This window comes from Entelurus aequoreus, linkage group LG02, assembly GCF_033978785.1.
Source record: "Entelurus aequoreus isolate RoL-2023_Sb linkage group LG02, RoL_Eaeq_v1.1, whole genome shotgun sequence".
Lineage (NCBI taxonomy): Eukaryota > Metazoa > Chordata > Actinopteri > Syngnathiformes > Syngnathidae > Entelurus > Entelurus aequoreus.
This window is the reverse complement of record NC_084732.1, coordinates 51167812-51193890: the sequence shown is the minus strand read 5'-3', so window position 1 is coordinate 51193890 and position 26079 is coordinate 51167812. Positions and strand designations below refer to the sequence as shown.

At 40.5% G+C, this 26079-nt stretch overlaps 2 protein-coding genes across 5 annotated transcripts in view; one reads left to right on the top strand and one right to left on the bottom strand.

The window, feature by feature from the left end:
- Positions 1-26079, bottom strand: part of LOC133635529 (DENN domain-containing protein 5A-like) — an 84939-nt gene that overhangs the window by 4628 nt on the left and 54232 nt on the right. For 3 of the 4 annotated variants that reach the window (XM_062028729.1, XM_062028738.1, XM_062028745.1), the window contains 15 exons: positions 20425-20733; positions 18392-18607; positions 18069-18303; positions 16055-16205; positions 15875-15968; positions 12265-12396; positions 12033-12185; positions 11811-11898; positions 11656-11740; positions 5596-5724; positions 5031-5152; positions 4806-4951; positions 2973-3091; positions 2710-2891; positions 2300-2382 (listed from right to left, as the gene is read on the bottom strand). In XM_062028729.1, the coding sequence (XP_061884713.1) occupies positions 2300-2382; positions 2710-2891; positions 2973-3091; positions 4806-4951; positions 5031-5152; positions 5596-5724; positions 11656-11740; positions 11811-11898; positions 12033-12185; positions 12265-12396; positions 15875-15968; positions 16055-16205; positions 18069-18303; positions 18392-18607; positions 20425-20733 (2244 nt within the window). Of the gene's footprint in view, positions 1-2299; positions 2383-2709; positions 2892-2972; positions 3092-4805; positions 4952-5030; positions 5153-5595; positions 5725-11655; positions 11741-11810; positions 11899-12032; positions 12186-12264; positions 12397-15580; positions 15686-15874; positions 15969-16054; positions 16206-18068; positions 18304-18391; positions 18608-20424; positions 20734-26079 lie in introns of all 4 variants that reach the window. The other variant, XM_062028753.1, reaches the window with a different exon arrangement.
- The window catches only part of LOC133635554 (uncharacterized), a 318673-nt gene continuing 312779 nt past the window's right edge, over positions 20186-26079 (top strand). Inside the window, exon 1 of the mRNA XM_062028765.1 lies at positions 20186-20189. The gene's annotated coding sequence lies outside the window, so the exon portion shown is untranslated. The remainder of the gene's footprint in view (positions 20190-26079) is intronic.

The following is a 26079-nucleotide window of genomic DNA, read 5'->3' as shown; positions in this document are numbered from 1 at the left end:
GTGGGGCCTAGCTCATATAGTCAGACCAGGAAGCAAGCAGGTTAAAATGCTTGCACCTATCTTCCGCTGCATTCGATTCTTTGTGGACGGGGGGTTCCGAGGCTTTTAAAAAATGTTTTATTATTATTGTTATTATTATTGGGGTCTGGTGTAGCCATCGGAGCCTGCATGCCTCAAAGGGTTCGGTTCTATTGGTATATTTATTGCTCCATTTGTAGTGCAATAATGTTCATTGTCATTTCTGTGGTATTACTATCTACTTCACTAACTGCTTCTTTGCTAGAAATTTGCATATCATATTTGTACATATTGTATTTGCTGATGTTGTTGTTACTTTTGTTTTTGTTGTTGTTTTCTCTCTGTCTTGTCCCTGCAATTTCCCCCTCTGTCTTCTTTTTATCCCCTCCTGCTCCGGTCCGGCTGCGCCAAACAATAATTATATCAATTTAATAAAGTGAAATACAAAAAAGGCAACAAGAGAAGTATTCCACACTTCTCTTTTGTAAAGCAATTATTTACAGCAGATATGGGCATCTACAAACCCCGTTTCCATATGAGTTGGGAAATTGTGTTAGATGTAAATATAAACGGAATACAATGATTTGCAAATCCTTTTCAACCCATATTCAATTGATTGCACTACAAAGACAAGATATTTGATGTTCAAACTCATAAACTTTTTTTTTTTTTTGCAAATAATTATTAACTTAGAATTTCATGGCTGCAACACGAGCCAAAGTAGTTGGCAGAGGGGCATGTTCACCACTGTGTTACATGGCCTTTCCTTTTAACAACACTCAGTAAACGTTTGGGAACTGAGGAAACACATTTTTTAAGCTTCTCAGGTGGAATTCTTTCCCATTCTTGCTTGATGTTCAGATTAAGTTGTTCAACGTTCCAGGGGTCTCCGTTGTGGTATTTTAGGCTTCATAATGCGCCACACATTTTCAATGGGAGACAGGTCTGGACTACAGGCAGGCCAGTCTAATACCCGCACTCTTTTACTATGAAGCCACGTTGATGTAACACGTAGCTTGGCATTGTCTTGCTGAAATAAGCAGGGGCGTCCATGGTAACGTTGCTTTGATGGCAACATATGTTGCTCCAAAACCTGTATGTACCTTTCAGCATTAACCCTTTGATGATATTACGGACCGTAGATGGTGAAATCCCTAAATCCCTTGCAATAGCTGGTTGAGAAAGGTTTTTCTTAAACTGTTCAACAATTTGCTCATGCATTTGTTGACAAAGTGGTGACCCTCACCCCATCCTTGTTTGTGAATGACTGAGCATTTCATGGAATCTACTTTTATACCCAATCATGGCCCCCACCTGTTCTCAATTTGCCTGTTTACCTGTGGGATGTTCCAAATAAGTGTTTGATGAGCATTCCTCAACTTTATAAGTATTTATTGCCACCTTTCCCAACTTCTTTGTCACGTGTTGCTGGCATCAAATTCTAAAGTTAAGGATTATTTGCAAAAAAAAAACAAACATCAAATATGTTGTCTTTGTAGCATATTCAACTAAATATGAAATGATATATGAAATATGAAAATGATTTGCAAATCATTGTATTCCGTTTATGTTTACATCTAACACAATTTCCCAACTCATATGGAAACGGGGTTTGTACATCAACTATATGATTTGCCTGAGTGGTAAAAAAATAATACCAAAAAACCCCCCCAAAAACCCAAAGCACTTTACATTGTACTTCACATTCACACACACTTTCCCACACTGATGGCGGAAGCTGCCATGTAAAGCGGTAACCACGACCCATCAGAAAAAGCTGGAACCGAAACTGAAACCCTCAAGTTGCAGGCACAGCCGGTCTAACATTTGCGCCACGTGTTGGTCAGTCCACGCAGAAGTATTGAGCAAAGGTTGTGAATACTTATCATGTACATGTATTTTTTTTAGTTTTGATACACTTGCTAAATGAAGAAACTTTTAACATTTTCATTATGAGGTATTGTCCATAGAATTTTGTAGACAAAAATTAATTTATTCCATTTTGTTCACAGTATGGTAGTGGTAATGATAATAATAATGACTACATTTAGTATTGCATAACAATTATTCTAATACACAAAGCATATTATTTGGTATCATTCTGCGTCAGTCAAATCATACGTGGGTGTAAAAAAGCCAATATTTAAACTTCTTAATTTTTTTCAACAATCTGAATAAGATCACTTAACGACTCAGGGTAGAGAATGTTGTCGACGTCTCAAAGCTTTTTAATGAATAATAGAATGACATTACAGGGCCTGTCTAGACGACCGTCTCTCACCTCCTTTTCCGGTTTGTGGAAGTGCTTCACGATTCCATTGATGGCCTCGCCCACTCCCTCCTGAATCTGACCGGTGTTTAACTCTGCATGAGGGAAAAGTGCACAGGATTGATGACTGGCTGTCAAAAATCACAAAAAAGGCATTTCATCTTTTGGTTTCCTCATTACAGAAAAAACATTTAACAGATTGCAAATGTAGGATTTCAACAACTTCAAATTCGACTGAAAAAAAAAAAAAATGGTGCACAAGTCGAAAAAAAATCCAAAACTGAATAAATTGGATTAAACAAAGAGCAGCTCTTCTTTGTTATGCAGTCTTTTTTATTCAAATGATAAACAAATTAAATTGTCGGCAGTTTGATGGATGTTTTGCTTCTCTCCATTTAGCCGTGTGCATTTCTGTTGCTTACTTGGCTTGCTGTTTGGTGAGATGGTAACAAATCTCCTCATCATCCCTGGCGACTGCTGCATCGGCGGTGTGCGACACATCCTTTCATCGTTCTCCGTGCTGGGTGTCATCAGTTCTCCTACCAGTATCCTCTCCAGGCTGCCATCATCCACACCCTTCCCCAGCCACCGGCCGCATGGAAACCTACCCGTCAAAAACATTTATGTTAGTTTTCTAATTTAGGTCAAAGCAATGTGATTTTTTTCTCGGAACAAGTGCACTTGCTTGTATGTGTGCCCTGTGATCTCGTTGCGGACCATGACACACTCCACCAACCATTTAGCGTAGAGACCTGTGTTATCGTGGCCGAGCTGCACTGTGGTCAGCTTACCCAGGTTCTGGCACTGGAAAAGAAGGAGCATATACAATTCATTCTGTGAACCATGGCATATAGAGCATTTGATTTCAAAACTTTATTCAAAGACATTATTCCAAAAAATATTAATCTTCCAACTTCAATTTAGACAAATACTTCACACCATCAACATGGAGGCAACAGCAAAGATGATCAACATTGACAGTATACAGTGCATCCGGAAATAATTCACAGGGCTTCACATATACCACATTTTGTTATGGTACGGCCTTATTCCAAAATGGAATAAATTATTTTTTGTCCTTAAAATTTGACACAAAATACCCTATAATGACCATGTGAAAAGTTTTTATTTTTTTATTTTGCTAATTCCTAAAAAAAATAAAAAAAATATCATATGTACATAAATATTCACAGCCTTTGCTCAATACTTTGTTGATGCATCTTTGGCAGCAATTACAGCCTCAAGTCTTTTTGAATACGATGCTACAGGCTTCGCACACCTATCTTTGGGCAGTTTTCATCCAGGATGTCTCTGTACATTTCTGCATTCATCTTAGTCTTAGGGAATAGACTAAGAACCCTATGGTCACTCTGTCAGAGGTCCAGCATTCCTCTCTTAAGAGAGGAGAACCTTCCAGAAGGACTACCATCACTGCAGCAATCCACCAATCTGGCCTGACTGGTATAGTGGCCATATGGAAGCCCTTTCTTCGTAAAAAGTTTGCCAAAATGCAATTGAAATACTCTCAGACCATGGTCTGGTCTGATGGGACAAAGACCGAACTCTGTATACATTGTCAGTGTGTTCAACTTAATTTTCCCTCGCTTTATTTCCGTGGAGTCTCGGCACGCATTTAAGAGCGCACTGCTGTTTTTAGATGGCGACAGGTGTGGACAATATTGGAGACAGACACATTTGTCTCACACTAAAAGTATACATTGAAAACTATTTGATGTTGCTTTTATTTTCTCAATTCAGCGTCCATCAGGTGTGACTGAGAGTTAATGATGTGAGGAAACATGCAGCAGGCGACGTGTTGGAAAACGTTGCCTTATCTTGTTTATAAAGTCTTTTAACTTGTTTACTGGGAGGCTCACTTGTCCTTTATTTAACTGCATACTGTCTCAGTGTTCAAATAACAAATACTTGCTATAACGTTTTGTCATCGAATTGAATGCGGGCTGTGAAGATTGTGTATTCGATGTGTGAGGTATCACTCCTGTTTATTTTGGTTGGCCAACAAAACTATGAACACTATTTTTATCTAGATATATGGACAAAAAGTGCAGTTACGTCTTATGGCCATCAGGCGCCATCTTGCACAATTTTCAGATTTATTTTATTTATTTATTTTTCTGCCATTTTACTTGTCTATGATGATTGTGTTGCTTTAATATGCATATTCAATTTCTACTTGAGGTCCATGAAACTGTTTTTATCTACAATGTTTCCTCACAAAGGTAATCATTTTGAATGTGTTGTTTGTGTTTTTTTAAATTAAACTTGGTTAAAAGATTTCAGTATAAGTAATTTTAGAAAATTATGAGCACATTTAAAAATACAGCGATAATAATGATAACCGTGATCATTTTGGTCACAACAACCATGATAAGACATTTTTATACCGAGACATCCCTAAAGGAAGGCAAGATTGTTTTATAAATATTTCCGCCATGCCTCCATGGTTTGATTTCAAATTTATATGCAAACCCCAAATACACAAAGGCAGGTAGCTCACCTCAAAAGTGATCTCTTGAGTGTTCCTCGGCACCTGCAGAACGCCTGTCTCTGCCAGTTCACCTGACACACACACCCAGGGATTGGCTGTAAACATGGAGCCACCCAGCTTCCTACTGGGAACCACTACCACATGATATGGGATCACTGGGAGAAACACGAGACACGTATTGGTCAGTCCAAGCAGAATCAACACCAAAACCAGATGTGCAGTAGCAGAACTCACTGATGGTGGTGAAGACATTGGTGAAACAGAAGTAGTCCACAGCATTGAAGGACAGGAGATGGTAGAGAAATTGCTCTTTCTCATCATCACAACGCAGGAATGCATATCGCTTGTACAGTTTCCTAAAGTGGGTTAAAAACAAAATAATTTAAAAATATACATGTTTCAAGATAAAATTCAAATATAAAAAAAGTTGACATATTGCTGTTTATTTTGAGAAAACGGATAAATAAGTGTATTACTATTGAAAGTAGATACCGGTACATGTCATTGCAAGGTCAGAAAGGCAGACAGAAACCTTCCTGACCTAGTTGACTACCCACCATATAAATTATGAAGTGCTTGTGAATGTAAATTATTTATGCAACAATAGACTGCTGTGCGATACTTTGCCCTAGTGCTCATTCATTACAAATAAGTGGATCCTAATTCTTTTGAGTTAAAAATTCCTCTAAAATCATGAATTGATAACAAATTTGAGAAATTCTGCTTGTGCCCTCACTTGTATGGCCTAATAAGAGTACACCCTAAAATTGGAGCCCTGCTTGTGCATTGTTTTGCTCACTTTGTAAGCTCAAGGTCAGACAACAGTTGCTTCAGGTGCCTGGAGAGTAACTTATTTTCCATGGAGAGGCGAACCCAAGCTCTGGCCTTGCCCACGTCGGTCTTGATCTCACTTATGTTTTGAATGTGTCTGGAAATAAAACCACAAGGTCAAAGGTCAGGAGGTGACGTATTTGTACAAAAACCCAGGATCATCATGAAGCCATTATTTCAAGACAGTTTGGGGATTTATACACACTAAGTCAAGATGTGGCAATACAATACTGTAGTATACCTTTAATACATATTTTAGGCATCCCAAGTAGTTATTTATGGCTGGAAAGATATTTGTCTGTGACTTCCTGTGTGTATGTGCGTGTGTTACTGTTTTGCTGCAAGGCACTGTCAAGTCTCTAACATCCAGACACATTCCTTTCCGCTCCATCTGTGTCATAAGCTTGCTTGCTCTATGAGAGACGCTCGTGTCTCCTCCAACGCCTTCTACTCTACGCCCCTTAATCAACCTCTCCTGTCTCCAACATTGACATCTGACTAACCCACTTTCCTCTGCACGGGGTATCTCCGTGGCAACAGAGTCAAATATTACTGGGACTTTTCCCCTAGTTATGACATTGCACTATTATCACCTTTACTGAAACATTGTTATTATTTTGAAGGAAAACATCTACTCCATATCATGACAATGGGATAGATTACTAATTAATTAAGGGATGCAGGACATCTTTTTTTTCTCCATTATGAGTGAAGAGTATGCTAACAGTCTTCGCGTCAACATTTAGTTTGGGGGTCGCCTTACTAGAAGCACAGTGCTTTGTGTGAGACACTGACTTGACCCGGAGGGCGGCCGTGGTTATTAGGCTAGAAGTAATGTGCACTACACACATACAGACACGCACGCACGAACACACACACGTACGTTCCTGCAACATAAACAAACACTACTCTTGGTGACAGCTAGGGATGTAACGGTAAATTATATAATGATAAAACCGCGGTAAAATTCCAGACGGTTAGTAACACCGTTTAAAAATGTCAATTATCGAAAAACCGTCAATTACTATTGCATTTTAGGCAACACCGCTCATTTCCTGGAAACAGAGTTGCAGCAGCGTTTGTGCAATGGCCCCGTTTGGCTTGAGAAAACAGGGCGGAAAGCAACTACATGGACCTTGCTCCAGAGCCAATCGCTTCGTTTGACTTTATTTCTCTCGCCTCACTTTCGTAGCTTAGGGTCTCGGCGTGCGTTTCAGAGCACACTGCTGTTAATACATGGCGACAGGTGTGGACAATATTGGAGGGAGATGCATTTGTCCCACACTAAAAGTATACCGTGGAGGAGAAAAATGCGTGACGTTGCTCTCATTTTTCCAACATAGCGTCAGCTGCTGTGACTGAGAGTTAATGACATGAGGAAACATGCAGCAGGCAATGTGTAGAGAGTGTTGCCACAACTTGTTTATAAAGTCCTTTATTTAACTGCTAACTTTGTCAGTGTTCAATAACACCAATACTAGCTAAAATGTCATATCATTGACTTGAACCCAGGCTGTTAAAGGGGAACTGCACTCTTTTTGGAATTTTGCCCATTGTTCACAATCATCATGAGAGACATGAACACACGTCTTTTCTTGGTGGGGGATTTTAAAGATGATAAAAACGCTTGGAAGATGGCGCTTATGGGAGTCACTGTTGTAGCTTTCAAAGCCCTCTAAAACAACTTCAAAACCCTCCATCAACATTTTACATACACACTGCAAGTACATATATAATGTAGTAACAGACACGTTTGTATAAATATGTAATATGTACAATATTTACCGTATTTTGGTAATTTTAATCACTGCCGGTACTACTACTTCGGCGCATTTATTTCCGTTTCCATAGCAGCGCATGTCTGACTTCTGGCAATAACCCCTTCTAGAATCAAACATGCGTGTGTTCTAATCATGGCAGACTTGGTAACAGACAACGAAGATGACTATTTTAGACAAGCTATTTTGATATAAATGGAATGCTTACCCATAATTAACCAAAAAACATCCCTGGCCAGCTGGACCAAACAGACAATTGTCCATCGAGTGAGTCACACTTTATATTGATAATGATGCATGCAGCACGTCATGCGTGTTATTACAACTACAGTACATACGCTGTCTGGCTAGCTGTGTACAAACAAAACATGAAACGTGGGCTAATATTTTACAGATACTGTAATATAAATGTTCATGTTTTTCAGTAAGTACAGATTGGTGTCTTATCGCAATTTGTTGTGCATTACAAACTCAAACGCGTTTCATGCTGACATAGAAGCTAGCTAGTCTGCTCGCTCTTGCTGCCGCCGCTGATGTTTACCGCTCAAAAAGCTAAGTGCTATCTTTCTGTGTCCTTATAATTGTTTTACAGCTTTCTTTATTCTTTCCCCAACACATTTACTAGTCTTATAAAACTTACAAAGCAGCCACTGTCTGTTTCACCGCCTCACTTTCAGGTTGCTGGTTGCTAAACTAGCGAAGCTAAGCTAGTCCCGATCCAAAGCTACTCTGCTCTGAAGACAGTAAGAACTTGACTCGGTGAATGAAACACGGTGGGTATGGCTTCCCGTTCTTTGTGCACCTTTCTCGTGGATAGGTTGGCTTTACTAGAGGGCCCAGTCTGCCAGTTAGAGCAGAGTAATTTCGTAACTTGGTTAGTCCTACACCCCAGTCTACCAGACACCACACTTTAGTCATAGGAGACTCCATCACCTGGAACATACAGCTTCGTAAACCAGCCGTAATTAAGTGTAGTTCTGGGGCCCGACTAGCAACAGGCCTAGTAAACACGTACGACAGGCTAATTGCACCACTAGCTACGCAAACATAGTTGTACATGTCGGCTCCAATGACACTAGGATGAGACAGTCAGAGATTACAAAGAGGAACATAGCTAGGATTTTGTGATCTCGCTAGAAAGATCTCTCGACATCTCGTACTTGTCTCGGGCCCCTTGCCTGCGAGAAGCCATGATGAGAGATATAACAGATTATTCTCACTTAACAAGTTTATTGACAATTGGCCCTCTTACTGGGGCAAACCGGGCTTGCTGAGGAAAGACAGCCTTCACCCTAACCGGAAAGGTGCCACCACTCTTGCTAGAAACATAGATTACTGGTTGAACACAGGCAATTACTGTGCCTGTCAGCCCGGGTGATGAGTCAGTTAAACTACAACTAACCAGCGTCAGGCTCGAAAATTCCTGCACACAGAGCATTTCTTGTAGAATAATATATAACTCACATAATGTTTTTTCTGTAGTGACTGTGCCAGGGGTAGACATGCATTCTACTGAGGTAGCAAATTATGAAGCGTTATAAGGTGGCTACTTGTCCAGGGTGTACGCCGCCTTCCGACCGAATGCAGCTGAGATAAGCTCCAGCACCCCCCGCAACTCCGAAAGATCAAGCGGTAGAAAATGGATGGATAAATCTATCGCAGTACCAAGCAAATAATCTCAAGATCCCCACCATATCAATTACTAGATATGATAAAATATATTTAAGGCGCACTAGGGCGAAATAGACGTAACGTTATTGATATCAGTACTACGAATACCATTAACAAAAATGGCTCAAAACCGCCTACCACCTATCACATGGGCTTTTTAAACATCAGATCAGTCTCCTGAAGCGCTATTAGTTAATGAGGTCATTAGAGACAACAATCTTAAAATCATTGAACTCTTTTTTTCCTCTTAACGAGGCATCTCCTCCTAACTATACAAGTGCACATCTTGCCCGTCCCCTTAAAAGGGCTGGAGGGGTTCGGTCCTTGGCCCTGCACTCTTCAGCATCTATATGCTGCTGCAAATACGGTGTTAGCGTTCACTGCTACATGCCAGATTGTAGTCATCTGGAGGCGTGTCTTAATGAAATTAAACAATGGATGTCCAGCAACTTTTAGCATCTTAACGCTAAGAAAACGGAAATGCTGATTATCGGTCCTGCTAGATACGACACCTATTTAATAATACCACTTTAACAATTGACAACAAAACAATTACACAAAGCTACTCTGTAAAGAATTATCTTTGACCCAACTCTCTCGTTTGAGTCACACATTAAGAGTGTTACTAAAACAACCTTCTTTCATCTCCGTAATATCGCTAAAATCTGTCCCATTTTGTCCACCACCGACGCTAAGATTATTATTCATGCGTTCGTTACGTCTCGTCTCGATTACTGCTGGTGTAAACATTAGGAAAATATGAGAAGTCCTTCCTCCGGTGTCGTCACGCTACTTCCGGTAGGGGCAAGGCTTTTTTTTAATCAGAGACCAAAAGTTGCAAACTTTATCGTCGTTGTTCTATATTAAATCCTTTCAGCAAAAATATGGCAATATCGCGAAATGAGGCCTACTGAAATGATTTTTTTTTATTTAAACGGGGATAGCAAATCCATTCTATGTGTCATACTTGATCATTTCGCGATATTGCCATATTTTTGTTGAAAGGATTTAGTAGAGAAAATCGACGATAAAGTTCGCAACTTTTGCTCGCTGATAAAAAAAAGCCTTGCCTGTACCGGAAGTAGCGTGACGTCACAGGAGCTAGTATTCCTCACAATTCCCCGTTGTTTACAATGGAGCGAGAGATTCGGAGCGACAAAGCGACGATTACCCCATTAATTTGAGCGAGGATGAAAGATTCGTAGATGAGGAACGTTACAGTGAAGGACTAGAGAGGCAGTGATGGACGTATCTTTTTTCGCTCTGACCGTAACTTAGGTACAAGCTGGCTCATTGGATTCCACACTCTCTCCTTTTTCTATTGTGGATCACGGATTTGTATTTTAAACCACCTCGGATACTATATCCTCTTGAAAATGAGAGTCGAGCACGCGAAATGGACATTTAAAGTGACTTTTATCTCCACGACAATACATCGGTGACACACTTAGCTACTGAGCTAACGTGATAGCATCGTTCTCAAATGAAGATAGAAACAAAAGAAATAAACCCCTGACTGGAAGGATAGACAGAAGATCAACAATACTATTAAACCATGTACATGTAACTACACGGTTAAAAATTCTCAGCCTGGTAAGGCTTAACAATGCTGTTGCTAACGACGCTAAGGCTAATTTAGCAACCGGACCTCACAGAACTATGATAAAAAACATTAGCGCTCCACCTACGCCAGCCAGCCCTCATCTTCCCATCAACAGCCGTGCTCACCTGCGTTCCAGCGAACGACGGCGCGACGAAGGACTTCATCCGTGGGTTTGGCGGCAAGCATCGGCTAGGCGTAGTAAGTAGTCCTTGTTGTGTTGCTGTAAGTATTGTACTTAGTCGCTAATACACCGATCGATCCCACCTACAACGTTCTTCTTTGCAGCCTCCATTGTTCATTAAACAAATTGCAAAAGATTCACCAACACAGATGTCCAGAATACTGTGGAATTGTGTCGAAGAAAACAAGAGGTTTTTGTATCGGGTCGATGGGGTACAACCACTTCCGTGGATTTTGTGACGTCACGCGCATAAATCATATCCAAAGGAGTTTTTCAACCGGAAGTGTGGCGGGAATTTTAAAATTGCACTTTATAAGTTAACCCGGCCGTATTGGCATGTGTTTCAATGTTAAGATTTCATCATTGGTATATAAACTATCAGACTGCGTGGTCGGTAGTAGTGGGTTTCAGTAGGCCTTTAAGATGCAACTTTAAGGTTTTACTACTTACCTATAAAATACTAAACGGACTAGCTCCATTCTATCTTGCTGATTGTATTGTACCATATGCCCCGGACAGAAATCTACGTTCAAAGAACTCTGGCTTATTAGTGATTCCCAGAGCCCAAAAAAGTCTGTGGACTACAGAGCGTTTTCTATTCGGGCTCCAGTACTCTGGAATGCCCTACCAGTAACAGTTAGAGATGCTACCTCAGTAGAATGTCGTGTTTGGCTTTGAAGATCATTACAATTAAAATATCTCCATGGAGTTAAAAGATTTTTTAAAAAGTTTTATTGACATACAAATTGCTATCTTATTAATTCGTTAACTGAAATACATGTCAGTCTTCCTCACCTCATGTCTTGGATCAGTGACACTTTAAGAGGTGGCATCGTAGACCCACCATCAGATTTCCGTCTTTCAGGATCATGGATAAAACCTAAGATAGAAATAAAACACAAATCCAGGTTTTGGCTCCAGTTTGTTACAAATGTTGGCATTTCCTATACCTGGAGGTCCTAAACCAGCTGGGGTTGCACTCTTTTTCTCTTTGCTTTCCTGGTAATGATGCAAGTGGGACCACAGGGCAGATTTACCCTGAAAACAGAAACAAAACATGAATCTGAATACTGTGAGAATAAAATAGTGTTGTTTAACACCTGCATGGACACAATCAGTTGGTGAGGAGTTAGGTGAAATATATGCAGTGTTGTTGCTGTTGTTTGTCTGACCTGTTTAACTTGCAGCCCATGGCTCCAGATTCTCTCCAACAGGTCACACAGACTGGCAATCAAAGTGTTCTCCTCCACACCAGTGATGCTAACCTCCACATGACCCAACTCCACTGCCTCGCGACCCATCTTCTCGACTAGCATGCGTTTGGTCTGTAGGGAAAGAGGCATGTTGACACTTGCATTAGTTAGCAATCAATAAAAACAAATAACAGTGAAATCCTGCACGAACCTTGTTCTTGCACTCTTTAAGCAACCCTTCAACAAACTTCCAGTTTGTTTGCGCAATGACAGACGGGGACAGGTTGGACAGTTTAGGCTGTCTGATGGTTGTGCCCAAGTTCCGCGCCTCTTGGATGTATTTCTGTTTAAACAGAGACTTCATTTAAAACAACTCTTTCAAACTGTGCAAAAGAAACCTTAAAGTTATCCTTTGAAACACACAACCCAGAGCTGTCTAAACACTTAGGCAAGGTGGAAGTATTAGAAACACTACTTTGACATCACATTTCCCTAAAGTAAAAGTTAACTTAATTGAATAAACAAGGAACCATTTATAATATAAAATACACTCACTGGCCACAACATTATGATTTTTCCACTTCAATTCTTGTGTTTTATAGTATTCTATATTATTGAAGCAATATGTAGGTACATGTTTGTTCATTATTGTATTACAGAATCAGAAACACTTTGTTAATCCCCTGGAAGAAAATCATGAATTCATATATGAGCCATATAACCTGTCTAACAGAATAATCAGGCTTAAATAATGAGGTCAGATTAATTGAAACTGTTAATAGTAATTTGAATTTGAATTGAATCTACAGTACCAGTAGGAATCATTGAGTCTAATTGTTAATTTTCAAAAGTAAGCATTACTAACTTTGGGCCTTTTTGCCCTGTTTGCCTGTTTTTTACGTGCTTGAAGTTTCACACGTTCCTCTTATTTATATTTTCCCATCCAGCATGTGGACACGCGAACTGTGTAAGTTAGGCAAATATGCTAAGGTCGTAAATTAAGGCAGACTCATTACTAACGAGACAGAATTTCCCGCGGCACCGTATTTCTAGATTTTGTGAAAATCACGGAACATGGAGTTATACCAACGCTTGTAAATGTCATTGAAATCCATGGAAAAAAATATTGCTTTAAATTTGAAAAGGCCGTATCAATCCAGGCCGTGCTGTCACATGAACGTGTGTTGCCATGGTGATGCAGTGTGTGTATGCAAGCTACAACGTCTTATACCTGGCTGCATAATAATGCATAGATTAAACTTTGTTCCACTTATTATAACTACTTAGAACAAATGTTTGCCTTGACGCTTCAGAGCTGTGTGCGAGTGTATGTGCTTGCGCAGGGGAGCATGGCAGTTTGATATTAACTGGTAAAAACTGATTAGAATAAATTGATAAACATTACATTGGTACCTCAAATTACAAACGCCTCTTTTTGCGACCTTTTCGGTTTACGGACGTTTACATCGCATTAAATATGCCTATGTATGTGAACCATGTCTTGGCGTACAAACACTTCATTCATTCATTAATTTTGCATGGCGCTTGAAGCCATTGATGGATGTAATTTTGATGACATCACTACATGCGGGCACAGCCATTTTGAAGAGGCGAGGTCCACTACGTCACATTCTGTTTACATCCTGTACACACGGGCGCGGCCATTTCGAAGAGCTTCGAAAGCAAACGGCACTTTTGACAATTGTCATTCCTTGCGCCAGTCAGAGTCGTACCACCCTGTTTAGAGATCACTTTGTGTGATCAGAAACACTTTAAATGTGTCCAAACTCTCACAGTCCCGCTGTATAGCTTTAGGTTTGTCAAGGCTAGAACCAGTTATTCATGTTTACATTGATTGTTATGGGGAACTCTGCTTCAGTATTTGAACTTTTCGGTTCACGAACCATGTTCAAGAAATAATTACCTTCGTAAATCGAGGTTCCACTCTACATTATTCATGTATTTTCTATTTAATAGTCACATAATTCAAAGATTATTGTCCAGATGCATTGAAAATCTGTAAGTACCAGGATGTTCAAACACGGCCTATATGCACACGGTTGCCTTCCGCAGTGGTCACACTCCCAAGATAACAATGTGCATTTTGATTTTTGATCATTAATTTAGAGTGGCATTATGGTTATTTTATCCTCATCTCCATGGATGTTTGCAGGTGTCTCAATTGAAGCAAGCAGAATAGATTTGATTCATTTTTGGAAGTTTATTTTATCATGTTATTATGTGTGGTGTACACTGCATTCAAATTTTAGGTGCAATATAACAAACCCGAAAGGGACAAGCAGTAGAAAATGGATAGATGGATAATGTTTCACCTTCTCGGGGCGCTGGACTTATTCCAGACTCAGAAGCGCGTAAGAACAAAACTACTTAACTTGATGGGAGAATATGCGGGAGGCATTTGACAGAGAAAGCCTACATGTAAGGGTTGATCACCCAAATTGTGCCTCTTGGATGTGTGCACAGAAAGACTTAAGTGAAGGGAGAGAATGCGGGGCCGCCAGAACGTGTGCAGTTGCACACCTTTTTTTCACATCAGCACATGGGAGAACAGACCCATTTGAGAATGTAGATTAATTTTTTTTATAAAGCTCTTACATTGGATCTTAGGTTTTGCAGGTTAAGAGGTGGCCAGGGAGATCCGACTAGATACTCACATTTTATATTGTTATAATTTCATAAAGCATAAAATGCAAACGTGACAAGATTGCTTTGTATACAAAGATTACCTGGTGCCAATTAAGGAGCTAAAACAGGACAACTTGCCATTTCCAAGTTACATACACTCAAAGTTCAACCTAGTGCATTCCCATATAACGTGACGTTCTATATTAAGCGATCGTGCCGTGGACCCCCAATTTTTGCCCGTTTTTTTACCACCGGAGTGTATTGCGTTGCTTTTCACCAAATGATCGCAAACTTACAAACTTGCATAGTAAATTTGTATGAAAGTCTCCAGAAAGAAGAAATGAAAAATAAATATGTTAAAATAACAAAATATCCACCCAGTAATCTCCAAACCTACTGGGACGTAGAAGCACAATCCACCGTTCATGTTATGTCACATGGCGGCACTATCCAACAAGCAGGTTTAGGCAGCCGAGTTATGCGCATACATTTTTTGAAAAGAAAAGTGTAAAAAATACAAATGTAAATAAAACACAATATTGGGAATAACGCGATGTGTATTTTTTTTGGAGTGTAAATGACATTCAAATAAATGATTGCAAATTTCAATCAACAATGTTTCCATCATTTGACGTGCATGTCCATCCATCCATCCATTTTCTACCGCTTGTCCCTTTCGGGGTCGCGGGGGGTGCTGGAGCCTATCTCAGCTGCATTCCGGCGGAAGGCGGGGTAGACTGTTTATTTTAAATGAACCAGCCTTGTATAACAAAATCTCAGTCAAAGGTGGTCTTATGGTGGAGGAAGCTGGAAGAGGGAAAGACCACATGGGCAGCTCATGTGGTCTGAGCATGAAGGCCTCACAGAGCACCAGCACATACCACATCCACAGTCACCGACTTTAGACAGGGCTTGAAGGACTGCAAGTGCCAGTAGTAGTCAAGAAACAGCAGGAGCTGCAGCTCCGGAAACAAACACTCTACATGCTGAGAGTGTGCGAGCATGAGTGCAAACAAAACAAAAACAAGATAAGACACAGTGACCATAGAGATGGTGAAAAGTGGGACAAAAATGTGGGGAAAGGTAAAATAAATTGAGTGAAAAAAGGTCAAGCAGAATGAACAGAAAGAACAAAGCTAAAGGTGTAAAATGCGCATTACTAGTAGTATGCTAACCTCTCTCTGGTCATTATCTAAATAAAGATGCTCTGCGTGCTGCTTCTGACGATCACGCCTCCTCCACTGGGCAGGGGCGCTCCTCTTGGTCCATCTGGAACATAGAAAAGCATTACATAAACAGTCAACTGAGAAACAAGGACCCATCCGTAGAATATGCAGGACATGCAAAATAGTCACTTGTTGCTAGTGGGCCCAGAGGAGAGCACATCAGTTTGCAGTCGTGGGAAGAAGCCTTGCTCATAACGTCCCTGGCCGATCTTCATGTCCAGAAGGTGCGGAAGCAGAGCTGTGTGGTCGATCTTCATCACTCTCGCCTCAATGGCCTTCTCTGTGAACAGAAACATTGTGTTCCCACTAGGGTTGTTCGGTTTGCCGGTACTAATAAAGTACCGCAGTGCTAATGAATCGAAAACGGTACAATACTGCCTTTCAAAAATACCGGTACTTATTTTTTCATCCATATGCTGCTGTGCGGCGGTGACGTACAGAGCTGAAGAGCATGTTGAGTGTGTCAGCATGCACACACTCACAGAGCGCACAAGCAGAAACAGTGAGGAAAGGAAAAAGGAAAATGGCAAATAAAGGCAATTCCACTGGTTAATAAAGATTGTGCGTGAAGCGCAATATGGAGGTATTTGGGCTTCAAAACTATCAAAGATGACGCTTTAAGTGCCAAGTTACAAGCAGTGCTTTAAAACACTCCTCACCATTGGTGGCAATGAAGTATTACCACCTGCGCTTCAAACTTAGGTAAATATTTAAATAAGCATCCAGACCTGTACAATGAGTTTAAAGGTATTATATTTAACAAGCTACCCTGCTGTGCACATGCAGATATGTAGAAACGTACACAGCTGCTTGGCTTGATACCAAATATTAGCAGAGTCAAAACCGCACACGTAGCGCAAACTAATGCAAGTGAAATCACTACATTTTGTAACAAATTGCTACAATTTATGTTTTATCCTTAATGTGTGTTTTACCTGCTACATGTCTTATCTGTGTAGTTGTAGCCACTGTATTGTTTTTAGTATTTACTAATGATTGTATTTGTCTTAAAGCACATACCAAGAGTGGCAACAATAAATCATAAAGCATGTCAGAAAAGCTTTCCGTTATATTCTAACCTAATTCTAGATTATGGCAGGCTATACAGTGTATCCATCCATCCATTTTCTACCGCTTGTCCCTTTTGGGGTCGCGCGGGGTGCTGGAGCCAATCTCAGCTGCATTCGGGCGGAAGGCGGGGTACACCCTGGACAAGTCGCCGCCTCATCACAGGGCCAACACAGATAGACAGACAACATTCACACTCACATTCACACACTAGGGCCAATTTAGTGTTGCCAATCAACCTATCCCCAGGTGCATGTTTTTGGAGGTGGGAGGAAGCTGGAGTACCCGGAGGGAACCCACGCAGTCACGGGGAGAACATGCAAACTCCACACAGAAAGATCCCGAGCCCGGGATTGAACTCAAGACTACTCAGGACATTCGTATTGTGAGGCACAAAATTGCTAATTGTTCTTTGAGTGCAACAAGAAAAGCCTAATGTGTTTAATGCCTTTTAATTTTAATTCTAATCTTTCAAAATTGTTCTTTGAGTGCAATAAGAACTGTATGTTTATTGTATCATAAGATTTTTTGGTAACATTTCTATCTTTTATGGTCCCTTTTACTTTGAAAAGTATCGAAAACTATCAAAATACATTTTGGTACCGCCAGTACCAAAATATTGGTATAGGGATAACCCTAGTTCCTACATTGACTTCGTTATGGCCAATTAGTTGTAAAAACACACCCGCACAAATTCGTAGACACAATACAAGAGACTATCAAGTTAGCCTTTACAAATAATAATGCTTAGTTTAGAGAGGCATTAATCCAATGTAATATTTTGTTTTTGCAGTGAATTATCATAAAAGATGTGTCTAATATTTTGCCCTTTTCGCACAGTTAAAAATGTATACCATAATGTAAGTTATTAGAATGTCTTAAAACAGCTCTTGCACTGGATCTGATTTGATTGTGCAGGTGTACTGAATATTGTAGTAGCACATATACAACCGGTCTGTCTCACAAAGAACTTCAAAATGCATCCAAATAATTACAAGAGAATGTCCTGTCTATTGTATTGGTTTTGTTCATTGGCCATTTTATTATCTAGATTCCTTCTGTCCATATTGCTTACCAGACTCTTCGATGTCTGTACATTTCTGGTACATAGAAGTGCGCAGAGTGGGTGTGCGGACATTCAGCATCCGAACTTTATCGACTCGACCGTCAAACACTCTCAGCGTGTGCTCCTTCTCCTCATCCTCATGGCAGAGGATCTTACTGTCGATGAAGGAGGCAAACATCTGTGTCTCCAGGAAGCGAGACAGAAAAGGCAGGTAGGGCTCAGGCTGGTCGGATAGGAAAGAGGCCTACACACACGCACACAAAGACAATTCATTATGAAGGGTTATGCCTTCAACAATACATCACTAGTAATAATGATCCGAAACTTCGAACCTTATCAAAGTTCTGCATCTGATCTCGATTGGTGAACCAGGACTCCTTGTCTTGACTCGGTTGGATCACAAACACCTCGTAGTCGGCAAACATCTGAGTGAAGCGGTTGGCAAACACCTCGCGCACATGGATGTTGAACTGGTGCATCTTCAGCTCCTCTTCATCACAATGGAAGCGTGACTCCTTTTTACCACCGGCATCCTCTCTCACCTCCAACTGATGAACACAGACACATGTGGAAGCAAAAACACAGCTGCATTGATCAATTATAACTGTAGCACTTATCAATAGGTGTCAGAAGCTCCTCTGTACAGATGCCAGAAAATAGGAGTTCAAATAACAAAGCCATGCTTTGCTGCCTAAGTGAAACACTGGGAATGCTAACAAACGTGAGGGGCTGACCTCATAATTGAAAACTAATCAGAGGCAATGTGCCCATTTGGTAATTGAAATGTCCGATTAATAGGCAGAAACATCCTCTAGTCTTCAACTTAACATCAATGCTATTATACTATTCTCTACTACGTCATTACTGCCATGGTTCTGAATCTGATGGTTTGATCAACATTTTTGAAGTGTAGTACAATTGTTATCAAATTCTGCTGTATTCTAACAATACATTAGCTTCCAGGACCATTAATTTGTACACATAGTATATGACTATTCATATTCATTGTTTCCTTTATCTGGACTTTCTATTCATCACTTTACTCCTAAAGTATGACAGTAATACAACAAACATTTTAGTTGCAGTGTCAATGTAAAGCTCAGTCTTAATGCATCTTAGCTGAACTACAATTGTGTGTCTTGTAAGGGTGATGAAATGGCTCCCTCTTGTGTTAACCCTTGGTGTCTGCTGTTTAAAAATATGATATATTTTTTCAATCAAGACATTCAAACAATTTCTGTTTTAACATGACAGTAATTGTTATCCTAAATGTAATTAAGAGATGCACAACATTATTATTTTTGCAACACAATTAGGCACGCTTTAGAGGGCGATTTGTGATTCTAAAAACAAAACAAAATTAAAGGGGAACTGCACATTTTTCCTTTCATTCACAGTCCTTATGTGAGACAAGAACACGTTTTTCTTTTTTTATGCATTCTGAATAGTAAATAAATGCGATCAAAAGTCTGCTTACAATGGAACCTATGGGAGTCGCTCTATTCTGCCTATAAACCCCTTAAAAAAACATCCAAACACATCGATTAGGGTTTTATATACATGATGTAAGTATGTATGTAATGTAGGAACAGGCACGCTTATAATATATCAAATATATTTAACTATTTTGCTCATTATAAGCATACGTGGCACATTAATTTAAAAAACGCATCACAACGTTCACTTTTTTTTTTTAACAACATCCCTGATTTCTACTCACTGCAGACTTCATGAGAGCCAATAAACATCAAAAAATAACTTACTGTACAAAGTCTGCTGTCAATAGGATACCGACTGATAGAATGTTGTCACATTTCCGTTTAGATGAAAAATTACTCAATCCTCACAAACAAAACAGGGGGTGGAACCAGGCTTTTTGTATCTTCTCGCCATTGCTATGTCCACATCGGCTGTCAAAGAGTACCAACTTCTCGGATTGTGTCCTCATCCTTCAACTATCAAGGTGAGAGGCATGATTTATGATCTCAAATAAACTTTCACAAGCACCAAGGCGAGGAAGCAGCTCACCAGCCAATGATATCAACATAGCAACACAAGCTCTTCATCCTGGCGCCGCTATAAATAGTTTGTCTGCGTTAGCACTTATAATAACAATATCACAAATACTTGGTAAATATTCAAGTCGCAAAGTTTAAATGGAGTATTGTTGGCGGTTTCTGGATGGTTATTTTTTGGGTTTTATGGGCGGAATAGAGGACCTCCAATTGGGTCCATTGTAAGCGGACTTTTATTTAAGAGTGAGAATGTACTGTATTAAAAAAATCTGTTGTCTTGTCTTTCCTACTGATTCCAAAAAAGTGCACTTCCCCTTTAAAAAAACATCAGCCTGACAATCAAATCTTACCTTTTCCAGACTGACGCCTGTCCTCTTGACCAAAGCCTGTAGCCTTGCGATTGTTTTATTCTCCCTCAGCAGGTAGGAGTTTAAAGGCGAGGCCAAGTTGCCGTTGCGTTTGTCGGAGACAACGTCAACTGATCGCAGGCCTCTGTGCTCAACTTGGAAGTCAGAGTCGAGGTTTCCTTCCAGTGTGACACCAAAGGACATTAGCACCTCTGAGATCTCTTGTATGAACTCTAATTTGTTGGGAAACTGCGGCAACTCTTCTGGAAGTTCTATAAAATGGTTGTCGATGTCCACAAAACACAAGTTGGCCTGGGGAGACATGGGATAGAATATGAGACAGTAACCAATTCTGGGCTTGAGTGCCTTTAATACTATAAACAAAACTCGAGAGTAGGGATGTCCGATAATGGCTTTTTGCCGATATCCGATATTGTCCAACTCTTTAATTACCGATACCGATAACAATTATGGGTTATACTTGTATAGTGCTTTTCTACCTTCAAGGTACTCAAAGCGCTTTGACAGTATTTCCACATTTACCCATTCACACACACATTCACACACTGATGGCGGGAGCTGCCATGCAAGGCGCTAACCAGCAGCCATCAGAGGCAAAGGGTGAAGTGTCTTGCCCAAGGACACCACGGACGTGACTAGGAAGGTAGAAGGTGGGAATTGAACCCCAGTAACCAGCAACACTCCGATTGCTGGCACAGCCACTCTATCAACTTCGCCATATCAACCGATACCAATATATACAGTTGTGGAATTAACACATTACGCCTAATTTGGACAACCAGGTATGGTGAAGATAAGGTCCTTTTTTAAAAATAAAATAAAATAAGATAAATAAATTAAAAACATTTCCTTGAATAAAAAAGAAAGTAAAACAATATAAAAACAGTTACATAGAAACTAGTAATTAATGAAAATGAGTAAAATTAACTGTTAAAGGTTAGTACTATTAGTGGACCAGCAGCACGCACAATCATGTGTGCTTACGGACTGTATCCCTTGCAGACTGTATTGCTATATATTGATATATAATGTAGGAACCAGAATATTAATAACAGAAAGAAACAACCCTTTTGTGTGAATGAGTGTAAATGGGGGAGGGAGGTTGTTTGGGTTGGTGCACTAAATGTAAGTGTATCTTGTGTTTTTTATGTTGATTTAATAAATTTAAAAAAATAAAATAAAATTACCAGTGCAATACCTATAATAAAAAAAACGATACCGACCATTTCCGATATTACATTTTAAAGCATTTATCTCTACTCAAGAGTGGAAAGGCTGAATAGAAAAATACAACGTGAACGTGTATGTAATGTACCATTTCATTAGCCCGTGTGTGTTGTAAAAGAGGGAGGACAATACACTGGGACACAATATAATAAGAAAAAGCTGGCCTAGAAATTTCCTTGAGTATTCAGACATGTTTTACAATAAAAGGTCAAGGCATAAAACATCTGGAGGGACAGGATGCTTGTGAAAAGTACATGCCAGAATGCAAAAAGTGAAACTGCCTTTCTTTTGGCCTAGTAGCCACACAGCAAAGACACAAATTACATAATGAACACAAACAAATATTGAGAAGTTGTAACTCGTAAGAGCCAGTGTTGGTCATCTTACCTTAAAAAAGTTATTAGCTACAGTTACAAATGATTTTTCACAAAGTAATTTACACTTTACTTGCTGGGTAATTAGTTACCCAGCAAAGTAACTTTGACGTTACTTTTTTTTATTATTATTTTTTTTACAAGGTTACGTTCAATAACATCTTTACGTCAAAGATGTTTATATTAAAGGATCGAAGAATAAAAACACTATATGCAGTGTTTTTGAACATTTGGCATTTATCTGAACTCAAAAATGGATTGCAGTGTGCCATATGATATGCATATAAATAATGTATAAAAATATAATATTCCGTAAAGTAACATGATTAAATATTGAAAGTACAAAACCCAATACGGTACCGAAAATGTAAACTTGGGTAAAAAGACACAAAGGAACATTTGTGTAAATACAGCCTGAAAATACTTTAGATAGAACTGTTAGCAAGTTTTGGGCAAATAAAGGACATGCACCCAAGTAAACGTTTTAAAACGTTCCTACATGACATTCTGACAATAAATTGCATGAGTGTACAAATATTGCGGTCTTTCCTTAAAATAGTTTTAATTATGCAAGAGAGTAATCACCTGTGATTAATCATGATTAATCCAAATTCCAAAATCTGATGAATCAGATTAAAACGATTGGCTGCATTTACTTTGGGGTTTGGTTAGCAGCAGGAACAAGTGTCATGTTGGCATGTGTTGACATGAGGTACGATTGGAGTTGCTTGAAGCAGACGTAGATAAACGTTTTTTTTCCAGGGCTTGCATGTTATACATAAACATTCTTGCCTTTAATTTCCATCCATCCATCCATCTTCTACCGCTTGTCCCTTTTGGGGTCGCGGGGAGTGCTGGAGCCTATCTCAGCTGCATTCGGGCGGAAGGCGGGGTTTCAATGAGCGAAAAGTAATGCCGGTACTTGCAGTTTGAGTATGCTACCTTTGAATTTCCCTGGCTCCAGCTAGTCGCAATTATCAATAGCGTTCTTGTTGTGTCAGTCAGAGCGTGCAGTGAAAGAGCATGAGCAGTGCATGATCCATCCACCCAGTCAATCATCATCCCCGCCCCTTCTCTCTGCATTCAGCTGATCTGTGGCCGAAACCTGACACTTTGTGCCAGAGGTGGGACCAAGTCATTGTTTTGCAAGTCACAAGTAAGTCTCAAGTCTTTGCCCTCAAGTCTCGAGTCAAGTCCCGAGTCAAGTCCAAAGTCAAGACTGGAAAGTCTCAAGTCAAGTCCCAAGTCCTGCATTTTGAGTTTCGAGTCCTTTCAAGTCCTTTTAACCACAGACTAATATATTTACACAGATTGTTTATGCTTTTAAAACGCTTTATTTATTTATTAAAACAAGTGCATTTGAAATTGCAGGAAAAAAAATAGTGCTGACATTGCACTTCATAATAGCACTATTAACCAGTCATTTTAAACATTTAACTCATTCCTTGACAGAATAAACATATTTGAAAAAACAAGTGCAACTGTACTTATTTGCACAAAAGTGTTAACATTGTATTTCCATGGCATATTGCATTGTAGCTAGTTCCACAGCAGTTTCTATCCTGTTCTTACCTTATCTCATTGATCTCATCTCATACTGGATGTGTGTTTATGTGTACGTACACATGAAAAACATAACAAATACATGAACATAACAATGAACAGAGTTGTACTTTTTAGATGTCAGGGCCCTATGCAATATGTACACATATTCTTAATATAGTATACATTTTAACTGACCTTTATTTGACTATGTTTGTCTTTTTGTAGGTGGCTAAAATATGCGGTGCTGCTGACCGCCGTCTAACGTTACGTTACTGTGTGTGATACATTGACTAACGTAAGGTTATGTATAGGTACCTCATGCAACCCTGCTTAAAAAAATCGCTTAACAAAAAGTATGAATAAGGTAGCGAACTGCAGTGGACGCAACAGATTGCGGTGTTTGCAATGACGTTATAACCATAGACATCTTGTAAGTAAACGCAGCATTGGCTGCTGTGACGCGAGCAATTTGGCCGCCATTTTGAAGTGGTGATGAGGAGCCGGCGAGCAGCCTAAACTGAGTGTTGACAGGTAGAAAACAAAGATGCCGGGTTGGTGTTCATCGTTTTCCTGCTCAAATGAGCGGACTGTTAAAAATAGGAATCGGGGGATTACTTTTCACAAGTAAGATTTAACATTAACGTACTATTGGTTGTATTTTGTGAAAAGAATATTACCACAGAGTTGAGAAGGAGCAAAGATCTTCAATATTTGTATGTGAAAATCACAAAGAAATCTTCTGGGGGAGGATGACGCCCCTACAGGGGTTTGGTTTACAAACTTTCAGCCCTGAAACAAAATTCACCAGCCGCCACTGATTATGAAGCATTCTCATTTTAGGCAAAATATAAGACAATACTTTCTTAACAGTATAATTGTAACCAGGAATAAGTATTTTCATTAATAATATTCAAATACTAACATTGTTGGGTAAGACATAATTTGGTTTTATTCTGAATCCAGTGAAACAGATCGGTGGTTTTAGCTGATATAAAGACTTTCAGGTGTTTATATATGTTTATGTTTAAGTATTTGGCAGACGCTTTTATCCAAAGCGACATAGATAAAAAATACATATAAAACAATCACTGTAAACATGATCCTCCAATGGGCTCACCACCCATAGCAGGGGCCATAGAGGTCGGGTGCAATGTGAGCTGGGCGGAAGCCGAAGGCAGGGCACTTGGCGGTCCGATCCTCGGCTACAGAAGCTAGCTCTTGGGACGTGGAACGTCACCTCGCTGGGGGGGAAGGAGCCTGAGCTAGTGCGCGAGGTGGAGAAGTTCCGGCTAGACATAGTCGGACTCACTTCGACGCACAGCAAGGGCTCTGGAACCAGTTCTCTCGAGAGGGGATGGACTCTCTTCCACTCTGGCGTAGCCGGCAGTGAGAGGCGACGGGCTGGGGTGGCAATTCTTGTTGCCCCTCGGCTCAGAACCTGCATGTTGGAGTTCAACCCGGTGGACGAGAGGGTAGCTTCCCTCCGCCTTCGGGTGGGGGGACGGGTCCTGACTGTTGTTTGCGCTTACGCACCAAACAGCAGCTCAGAGTACCCACCCTTTTTGGATTCATTCGAGGGAGTACTTGAGGGTGCTCCCCCGGGTGATTCCCTTGTTCTACTGGGGGACTTCAACGCTCATATTGGCAACGACAGTGAAACCTGGAGAGGCGTGATTGGTAAGAATGGCCGCCCGGATCTGAACCCGAGTGGTGTGTTGTTATTGGACTTTTGTGCCCGTCACGGATTGTCCATAACGAACACCATGTTCAAGCATAAGGGTGTCCCATACGTGCACTTGGCACCAGGACACCCTAGGCGCAGTTCCATGATCGACTTTGTAGTTGTGTCATCGGATTTGCGGCCTCATGTTTTGGACACTCGGGTGAAGAGAGGGGCGGAGCTTTCTACCGATCACCACCTGGTGGTGAGTTGGCTGCGATGGTGGGGGAGGATGCCGGACAGACCTGGCAGGCCCAAACGCATTGTGAGGGTTTGCTGGGAACATCTGGCAGAGTCTCCTGTCAGAGAGAGTTTCAATTCCCACCTCCGGAAGAACTTTGAACATGACACGAGGGAGGTGCTGGACATTGAGACCGAGTGGACCATGTTCCGCACCTCTATTGTCGAGGCGGCTGATTGGAGCTGTGGCCGCAAAGTAGTTGGTGCCTGTCGTGGCGGTAATCTTAGAACCCGTTGGTGGACACCGGCGGTGAGGGATGCCGTCAAGCTGAAGAAGGAGTGCTATCGGGTTCTTTTGGCTCATAGGACTCCTGAGGCAGCGGACAGGTACCGACAGGCCAAGCGGTGTGCGGCTTCAGCGGTCGCGGAGGCAAAAACTCGGACATGGGAGGAGTTCGGGGAAGCCATGGAAAACGACTTCCGGACGGCTTCGAAGCGATTCTGGACCACCATCCGCCGCCTCAGGAAGGGGAAGCAGTGCACTATCAACACCGTGTATGGTGAGGATGGTGTTCTGCTGACCTCGACTGC